Source organism: Arachis hypogaea, chromosome 14, assembly GCF_003086295.3.
Source record: "Arachis hypogaea cultivar Tifrunner chromosome 14, arahy.Tifrunner.gnm2.J5K5, whole genome shotgun sequence".
In the NCBI taxonomy this organism is placed as follows: Eukaryota; Viridiplantae; Streptophyta; class Magnoliopsida; order Fabales; family Fabaceae; genus Arachis; species Arachis hypogaea.
The window spans coordinates 136364851-136375122 of record NC_092049.1 but is presented as its reverse complement, the minus strand read 5'-3'; the positions used below and the strand labels follow the sequence as shown (position 1 = coordinate 136375122).

General features: G+C 34.9%; 2 protein-coding genes and 1 pseudogene across 2 annotated transcripts; 2 read left to right on the top strand and 1 right to left on the bottom strand.

Moving 5' to 3' along the window:
- Window positions 1-2309: 2309 nt before the first annotated feature.
- LOC112743307 (inositol hexakisphosphate and diphosphoinositol-pentakisphosphate kinase VIP2-like) lies at window positions 2310-6426 on the bottom strand (annotated as a pseudogene).
- On the top strand, window positions 6273-7329 carry LOC112744436 (small ribosomal subunit protein uS17c). The gene has a single exon (XM_025794062.3). It carries the CDS (start codon window positions 6774-6776, stop codon window positions 7197-7199), a length of 426 nt encoding a protein of 141 aa, XP_025649847.1. The 5' UTR covers window positions 6273-6773; the 3' UTR covers window positions 7200-7329.
- An 820-nt stretch (window positions 7330-8149) lies between these two features.
- On the top strand, window positions 8150-9776 carry LOC112744435 (uncharacterized). The gene is made up of 2 exons (XM_025794061.3): window positions 8150-8871; window positions 9345-9776. The coding sequence occupies exons 1-2, from the start codon at window positions 8283-8285 to the stop codon at window positions 9560-9562; spliced, it is 807 nt and encodes a 268-aa protein (XP_025649846.1). The 5' UTR covers window positions 8150-8282; the 3' UTR covers window positions 9563-9776.
- The last annotated feature ends 496 nt before the right edge of the window (window positions 9777-10272 follow it).

Sequence of the window (10272 nt, the reverse complement as noted above, 5' to 3'; positions counted from 1 at the left end):
ATAATATCCATTTCTGCGAATATCTTTGAAACTCAATAAGTTTCTTAGAGACTTAGTAGACAATAGTGTATTATTTATTATGAATTTTGTTCCTCCAGGAAATAAAATTATAGTTCTTCCGGAGCCTTCTATCACATTGCCTGAACCAATAATAGTATTAACATATTCTTCTTTTGGCACAAGATATGTAAAATATATATTACTTTTAAGAATAGTGTGCGAACTTGCACTATCCGCAAGGCAAAAATCTTCACTATATGCCCTTGCCATTTTCTTCAAAAACAAATAATAATAAAATGAGTAGAAATATTTATGTAGTAAAATTATTTTCCTTATTAAAAATATTTTTCTAAAATGTATAGTATATACTAAAAATTTTATTATTATTAGCACATTCAGTAATTTTGAAATTCAAATGCATAAAACTTAATAAGAAATTTCTTACATTATTTATTCACATAAATACTTAACAAACACACATATTAAACTATTCCATCATTGATCAAATGGCCAATATTTCCTTTAGGATTCTCTAAGAAATCAGATAGATCCTAATGAGTGGTGGAATTCTCAACATCATCATTTGAAACGAAATTTGTTTCCTTTTCTTTGTCGTCATTTTTCAAAGATGCTTGATAAAGATCGACTAGGTGCCTTGGTGTACGACAGGTACGCGACCAATGACCCTTTCCACTACAACGGAACATTTATCCTCAATTGATTTATTTTGCCCATTGTTTCTTTCTTTATCCCACTTCTGGTGAAATCCTTTCTTGTGAATATAATTCTTCTTCCTTTCATTTTTTTGTTACCAAAATCTTACCATTTACCTCTTCTGGGATAATGATTTGCTGCATTTACTTCAGGAAATGGGGCGGCGCCAGCTGGTCGTGTTTCATGATTCCTTAAAAGTAATTCATTGTTGCATTCAGCAACAAGAAGGCAAGAAATTAACTCAGAATACTTTTTAAATCTTTTTTCTCGATACTGCTGCTGCAAGAGCACATTCGAGGCACAGCAGGTCGAGAAAGTTTTCTCTAACATATCATTATCAAATATTTTTTTCCCACATAATTTCATTCGTGAGGTGATTCAAAATATTGCTGAATTATATTCATTTATGGATTTAAAATCCTTTAGACGCAAGTGCGTCTATTCATATCGGGCTTGAGGAAGTATCACCGTCTTTTGATGATTATACCTTTTTTCAAGGTCTTTCCAAATGTGAGATATTCATTTTTTAATCTTTCGTCAAGATGATGACGAAGGAAAATCATGGCCTTGGCTTTATCCTTCTGGAATACATTATTTTCAGCTTTAATGGTATCTCCAAAATCCATTGAATCAAGATTGATTTTAGCATTTAGTATCCATGATAAATAGTTGTTTCCAGAAATATCAAGAGCATTAAATTCAAGATGAGAGAGTTTCGACATAATGAAAATTTGTTACTTGGAGTCTTCCTAAAATTGCTGATAACATGTTGTAAAATAAAGAAGTATAAATAGAATACTCTAGTATTAGTATTCACCAATATAATAATCTCAATATAATAGAAATAGTTTATATATATCTATAACGTAAAAGAGAGAGAAGTATTGGCAGTATATAAGAAAAGTATTATATTAAAAGAAAGAAAGAAGAATGTTTTGTTGCTGTGTGTAATTGTTCCTCAATTGCTTCTCTATTTATAGGCGAAGGAAAATTTACATTTTTAAATTTCTTTAATGCATTCATCCTTAAGAATATGAGTCGATCATAATAAATGGCATCCACATACTCATTCTTATCACAATAGTATTCACTAATATTTTTATAATTAAACTAAAGAATTTTATCAAAAAAGTCTTATGAAATAATTTTAATAATTTAATTTTGATATACTGTCAGTGTAAAGTAGTTTTACACGTGTATCCAATTGCATAACACCATATCAGTAAAAATAACTACCTTTCATATTAATCGTGTAAATAGTTATCTAAAAGAATGAATGTGATTGTATGATTGTGTAAAACGTTTTATATTAGTGCATCAAAATTAAACTCTAATTTTAAATCACTTCTTTAATATAAAAATATTCTCATTTATATTTGTGATTTTTTGCGTATCATACGGATTTAAATCTAGTTAGTATATTAAATGCAACCATAAAAAAAAAATATTAAAGTTTGATGAAAGTGTTCATGGCTGAATTATCGGTTACTCCTCGATTCGCATGTTCGTTCTGTGTGAAGCTACAACAAGTTTTTCGTAATAGAACCTTGGCACGATGCGTGCTTTCTACCAACATTCGTTAAAGGGATGTGATATGCTCCAAAATTTTTTTCCAGGCAAGGCAAAGCTTGCTTCGTTTTTTCCAGAAGTTTTATATTTACAAGAAACACAAGTCAGGAAGACCCTAACTTGTAGGAACGGAAGTCTGGATTAACCATTTCCCATTAGTATTGGCATGCTTATGGAAAGGCCAAAGATTTACCAGACGCTCGAGCACACCTTTCGAGAAATAGCCAGAGAATCTGGCAGGTGTTGTCGGCGGAGGAAAGTCTTCTGCAGGCGGCATAGCAGCCTTTCAGGACCCATAATAGGCAGTGTGTGCTCCTGGTGCAACGAAGCAGCCTCACTATCGTTCTTCTGCTGACCATGCATGTAGCATGACACAAATTAGCAAGAGGAAAAGAAATTCAACGTTCAAAATCAGCAGCATATTCAATGGTATTCCTCATGAAAAGTTGTTAATAGACCTTATAATATGAATAAATCTAATCCAACAAGTGAATTAATTGCAAATTCCTACATGTTACTGGCAGCAAGTCAAAAAGCAAAATTATATTTGGTATTTTACTTGATTGAAGAAAATATTAAACAGCAGACTTCGTAGAAGGTTCAAGCTAATGTAACACTACAATATTCTGAAGCCTAATGGATATTGAGCTGAATTTCAATTTCATACCAAGAAATGCAAAGTGAATAGAACTAGAACCCCACTTTGGATTTCTAATGGAAAACTATATAAACTGAATATCATTACCTCCAACGGCGATAAATCAGCACCTCGGCTGAAGGTCAGCTCTATGCGGAACCTTTTTGGATCTTCTAGATCGACCTGCATATAAAAGTCAAAAGTGGATCAACTACTTTCTTATTTAGGCAGACAGGGTTTTCTCCAAGACCAACTTTTTGAACAAATAGAAAAAAGAATAAAGAAACCCATATGATGTAGAACACTTGGGAACCCTATAACACGCTAAAGATGTTGATTGGGAAATGGCAAAAATAACTGACCTGTGTGTTCTCAAACATTCTCAGCACAATGTAACTCATGTAGTCCAGCTCCTTTGTTTTATATAGGCGGTCGAGAGCATTATGACAAACAAGGCTCTCTTCTTCTTGAAGAGATTCATCCAAATTACAATATCGAAGAACATTCATGAGAGAATGGATGTGATTCCTGTCAAAAAAAGGGGGAGGTGGAAATCATTAAGAGAAACAAATCTCAACAACCTTTTTTTTTAAGTTTCTGTTTAATGCATCTTATTTATACTTTAGTGTTCAATACAAGTTGACTAGTTAAATTTGTTTTCACGTATGAGGTCTGTGTAGATACAATACAATTAACCACTCCAAAGGACTTTTTTGGTTATATCAACCAGATTGGAAAATGAGATTTGATACTCACAGATGTGAAGTATAGGCGTGTTTGCACATGGCATTCAGGAGTCTTCACATTTTCATACCTAATGGAAAATAAAAGATTATTAGAATACAACTTAAAAATTTACCAAATCAAATGAAGACCAGATACTTACTTTGGATCTAAACGATATTTGGTCTCCTTATCATCATCATCGTCTTGATCCATTGATATCACTGAAAGAGCTTGATTTTCTGGCCATTTCACCATTCTTATGATGTTTTGACTTAGCCTCTCGATCTTCCTTCCCAGTTTTCATCGCCGATGTATCATTGTCTCCGTTACTGCATGTTTATATATGTCGGTCATGAACTATCAACAGACGATGAATTATTCTTGGCATCTGTAAATCTCATGTTTTATTATAGTCGGTCAAATCATCTATCACTGTTTAAGAATAGAATGTTAAATAACTGAATGCAAAACTTTGGTATAGGCACGGCAGGGAAAATGTTCACATATATTTAACATGAAAAGAAATTTGCAAGATTCCTTAAAGCAGGAATTTACCTCTGAACCGATCTTCAGCTTCTGCTTTGGATTAATTCCATATTCATTGGGAATTACACCATCAGCAAGTGCCTGCAAATAAGATGTCAGAGCGATCAGGAAAGTTAACAGACCGAGTTCAAAGTTGATTAACATATGAACAACGGAGCAATATAAAATGTAAGGGCTTTATTTCTGCAGGGGAATACTTGACTCTTAAGTTTTTCAACATATAAAGTTTCTCCCAAGATTAAAGAAGGCAAACACTGTTCTCTGTTCTATGAAAAATTTTTGCTGAGTGAAAGTCATGCACTATGCTGCCTTTTACATGTAAGACTATCAGCGACGCTACCAGCATGCAATTTATACAAAAACCAGTGATACGTAAACATGAGCAGAGGTTACCCAAACATTATACTGCATACCTGAGCAACTCTAAATAGCTCGTCCAGTCCCTCTAGATTAAGATGCGCATTGTGCAATATATCATATCTGCAATGTGGAAGTCAGCATTAACTTGGAGAATAAATGAAGCTACATAATTTATGATATTGCCAATTTTTTATTTTAAATTCATATTTGACTCCTATGCATATTTGATGTGCACACTTATGAAATAGGGTTGGAATTGCTTGTCCAATGATAAATTAACAGTCAACAATTAAATCAGCCTCAACAAACTGTAGGAGGGTCTTCTAAAGGTTGCAGTCTAATCACAACTCAGAGATCAAAATATACACACACAAACTTGAGACACAAACATAAAACTGGATGGACGATCACTAGAACAGATCAGACATGAAAAAGAGAACAGTTGGGATTGGAAGAAGGAAAGTGACAGAGAGGAACAAAGAGAACAGGAAAAAAAAAATTAAGGAAGCCTACGGTTTATGGTAACCATCACATTGAAAATAATATTATGGCCAATGAGAACCCTTTATATTATAGAAAATAGTTAAGGTGAAGGGGTGAATGAAAACAGAAAATTAAATTACAGATATAACATTTTTAGAGCCATCAGGAGAGGAAAGACTCTGCATTTCATGATCTTTAACAAGATCTCCATAATTGTTACCATAAAAAGAAAAGAAACAAAACAAAACAAAAACTCCATAATTATTTTCTGCATAAAAGATATGTAGCGATTGAAAAGATCAATCGAGTTATAATACAAACATAAGATAAGATAACTTACTTGCATGAATCATAGACATCAGGAATTTGGGTGATGTCAAAGTGCCTGTGCAATTAACAGGCCATTAGTATACAACATTCAACATAAGGCAAAACAGTTCAACTAGGGAGACAACACTTTTTAGCCAATAAACTACAAGTACATAGAAGAGACCAATACACCGTACACGTAATGCATACAAAATTCATGATAGTTTTTAGGATGAAATCATCACTGGAAAATGCTAAATCGAAACGAATAATAGCATTTAAAAGCGTTTTAATTAGACTAAAGGAATTTATATATTCTTAAAACCTGAAGCATGTTTTTGTCTGTTTAACATATAAAGCAAACAATATTACTATCATATTAAGAGACAAAAATTGGATTGGATGAGATGGGTTAACAGGAACAATTCCACCTATAGATTAAGGAAAGATAAAAACAGCATCCATATCACATTACAGAGGTAGGAAATGATTTTCACTCCACAAGTAACTTTATCTTTTGAAGCATCTGGCTGCCTTTAGTCATTATCATTGAATGCATGTAATTAAACCAGTCAAATGTACTATTAACGGTACTTGCAAAAAGATTTTGCATTTCTAAATATATAGAAAAAAAAAGTACAGAAAACATTAAACCAAAAAAATTCTAAGTACTTCCTCCTTCCGTTCATTGTACAAGTCTCTTTCAAGTTTTTTCCACCGAGCATACATTAATAGAAACCCTTCACTACCACATGGTAATCCAGCTGCTATACGATCAACATCAATACTTGTCTTCCCAAATATATTTGTACTGTGATAGCCATAATTAAACATCCTGTCAGGTAATCTTATATTCTCACATTTATCAATAGTTGAGCAATCTTACCTCTGCAACATAGAGGAAAACCAGCCCTTCTTCTTAGCATCAGGCTTGCTGTTCTTCCCAATATCATCACCATCCTCCTCCTCTTCAGCCTCACTATCACTGTTAACAACTTCATCCTTATTCATAGCTCCTTAGCCAGAAAATCAACGTTCCTATCCCTGCCATCATCAACCCCATGATCTGTAAAATCCTGTTTGGTCTTGGGACGAATCATACCAAACCCTATTCTTCTTAAGTGTTTGATTCACAATAATTTATCTCTTTCCAATTGAAATGAATACCACTCAATTTGACAAGTATTCAATATATTTTAAAAGAAAAGTTTTCATGTTAAGAAATAAGAATACAAAATAATGATAAAAAAAAATTTTAAAAAGTACAATAGGAAAAAGATAAACCATTAATACGAAAGAAAATTAATTCTATGAAAAAAAAGGATGGACTTATGATGGAATAGGAAAAAGAAGGTGCAGCATGGTCACACAGCAAAGAAGATAAAGTGAAGAGAGCAGAATCCTTATCCCCTTTGTGTCTCAGACAAGAATGTGGCTTCTCCAACTGCCGTCAATCCCCAAGTTCTCCACCCCATTCCTCCATGGCGGCAGAACCCTCTGCTCTGCCCCAACCGCCACTACATTCCCAGCACCATCAGCACCGTGTTCCATGCCTACCATAAGAGCGATGAAGTCGATGCAGGGGAAGGTGGTGTGCGCCACTAACGACAAGACGGTGGCGGTGGAGGTTGTTCGTCTGGCCCCTCACCCGAAGTATAAGAGGCGCGTGAGGAAGAAGAAGAAGTACCAGGCCCACGACCCTGATAACCAGTTCAAGGTTGGTGACATGGTTCAGCTTCTCAAGAGCAGGCCCATCAGTAAGACCAAGGCTTTCGTTGCCGTTTCTGTTCCCAAGAAGGACTCCGCCAATAACTCCGACATTGGAATCCCCTTGGAGTCTCAGCAACAGGCTTAGTTACACTCTCTCCCCCCTCAATTTTATTTCCTATTGTTATGTTTATGAAATCATGTTCACTGTTTAATTCACTTATGAATTGGGGTTTATTTCTCTGCTTCTCCTATTATTCATGTTTCTCATCTATCAACCTAAGTTTTTGGAGAAAGGAAGAGGGGTTTAATGAAATAGAATCAGCTTCAATGTTTAGGATCTGAGGAAAAAAAACAATGGGAGAAAAAGCTGAATCTTAAAGTAGTAAATTTCGTCATCTTCTTCGTTCATCATCTCCAGAAATCAGAACACCCAGCTTTCATCTTCTTCCTTGCACCTAACCGCCGCTGTCTCGCCTTTCTTTCGCCAGTACAGCGCCTTCCGTCATCGTCTTTTAATTGTACAATTATGTAATAATATTTAACTAATTTTTTACCCAAATCACCAAATTCAATTTTTAGCTCATACGATCTCTTATAAATTACAACTTTAATTTTTAGTTATTTCTGAATACTTAGTTAGCTTTTGCGGCTCAATTTTATGGAAATGGAGCCAATGTGTGAGCTATGCCTGGATATGGATCTGTGGGGAACTAGACAAAAATGTGGGACAGTTCTTTTGTCAGTGCCATGTTGAGGAACTCGGACCGTGCGTGTTTCATGTGTTTTAAATTTGGGTCACTAATCGCACGGTCCGATTAATGTTGAAAGGGAAAAATATTGTAAGGTTGAAATCGGACCCTACGCTTTCCTTAGGAGGTAATTTCATTGCTTTCGTATGGTCCGAGTTCATAGTAGAAGAGTTGCATCGAGCAACAACCGTAATCGAACCCTACGTTTTCTGGAATAGTTTTAGGAACACGGAGGGTCCGAGTTCGCTTCCCATTTTTTTTTTTTAAAACATGCGTTCAGTTTAACCTAGTCGAAGGGTGCGAGTTCATGAAGGTTGCTTATATAAAAGAGTGAAGTGAACTTGTGGGAGCTTAGTGCCGTCTGCCTCCTTGTTGAACCGCTTCTTCTTCTCTTCTTGTCTCTGGTTTTTTTCAGTTTTGCTCGCGAAGATTTAGTTGTCAAGACTAAGCTTATGCTTATTTTTTGTTGAGTGAAAAAAATGAGTGATAGAGTATTACTAAAAATACATTATTTTGGTCAGATTTTGTTACAAACGAGTGAAGGAGTGAAATTTATTTGTGAAAATCCATTAGATGTTGTTATTCCATTTATTATCTCATTTGAAGAACTCAAAGGTGTAATCTGTGAAAAGATTAATTCTGAGAGGGCAAGAAAGATATCCTGTATTCTATACAGATATCCCGTACCGGTGTTTGGTGGGTTCATCCAGTATCAAACCAAATATGTGACGGACGAAGCGAGTATGCAGGATATGTTTTCAATGTATATTGGAAACCGGTCTCAGATATCGTTCCTCGAGTTGTATGTTGAGTTTGAACAATCTGAGGCTGACCGGAATATTCTGCGGGAAGAGTATAATAGTGACAGTGAAGAAGAGTTCGAAAGCAACTACGAATTTGTTGGTCCAGATGGAGATGAAGATCAAGGCGCCGGAACCATAGCCCCAGATGTGACAGAAGTGGCAAATGCACTCGCAAACGAAGTGCCGTTTGAGGAGCCATCATTCATGCGAGCGTTGGACTTGGAAGCCATGCATGCTCTGGAATTTCCGGAATATGTGACTGCAGGTAATGTAATCGTGGTATTAGTGTTTTTAGGTTGTCATGGATTGAGTTAGTAATAATATACCTTATTTTTACCATTAATAATTATTCATGCGTTAATTTAGTTATGAGTAATTTAAATAATAATTAAATTCTCTATGATGTGGTTACATGCCTTAAAATGCGTGACATTGTGGACATTATTATTTGAGCAGCTTTGAAACATTCTACGGTTTAAAGTTTGTGAACCGGACCGGACCGGTCCGGTTTGTGTGGTTTACCGGTCCGGTTTGTTTGGTTTAGTGGTCAAACCGGGCCCGGTCTAATTTTTACCTTTGCTGCCGATGTTCATATTTTGTTTAGAGTGACATAATAACATGTAGTAATATGTGGACTTATAGCGTACTAGTTGTAGTGAAATTTGATTTACCTTTAGAATCGGTTTTCAAATACCTGTGGATTAATGAAATTTTTTCCAATCGTGGTTGTCGCAGCAGAAGTTCCTATTGTCGCAGATGGTGAATTTGCCATCGGTATGGAGTTCAGTTCCAGAGAAGCTGTTATTACGGCGTCGAGAATCAGAAAACAAGCATTGTGCAAGACAGAACGATCAACTGCGTGGATGAGAGGATCAGAGAAGAGCACGACGCAGAGAGAAGATCAGAGAGCGAGCTACTGCGGAGAGGGAGAAACAAGGAACGGCGTTGATAGGTAGGGGGTAAAAACCCTAGCAGAGCTCTGGTCTTTTTTTTTTTTAATTCAGATTAAAAGAAATAGGATGAATGTGGAAAACAACAAAATTAAAGAGGCAAATATTTAATTATTTATTCTTTCAAAAATAAAAAATGGGGTTCTATTTGTAAATATTTTTTCTATAGTTAATGATACTCCCATATAAAAGTGGGAGTAAGAAATCCGTTGCAGTTTTATTTTTATAGTTTATGATTTCAATTCATCAATAATCCATAAAATTTTTTCATCTTTTCTTTTCTTTCATTATTCTTTCACAATTTTGTTATCTTTATGTACTCTTTCCATTTTATCATGGTATCAGAGCTCTTTCTGAGCACGAGCACTGACATTCATGGATAAACGCATCATTGGCTTAATTTTCTTTATTATGCGCTAAGATTTTACAAAAATATAAGCTAATGCTTAATAAACACAACCCATACTCAGAATATTGTTGCAAAAAAAATTGTAAAACAAATAAGCCTTTTCTCTATAAAAAGAAATTATATGACATGAAACGCAACTTACACGGCTCATATGGCTCATCAAAATTAGATATGGAAGGCTTATCTCTGAATCATAAGTTTGCTGCAAGAAAAGAATCAACAGAAGATAATTAGTTTACAGAAAATTAAAGCGAAGGAAAGGTTAAAGAGAAGACGATAATTAGTTTATCTTTGGATAATGTGTACA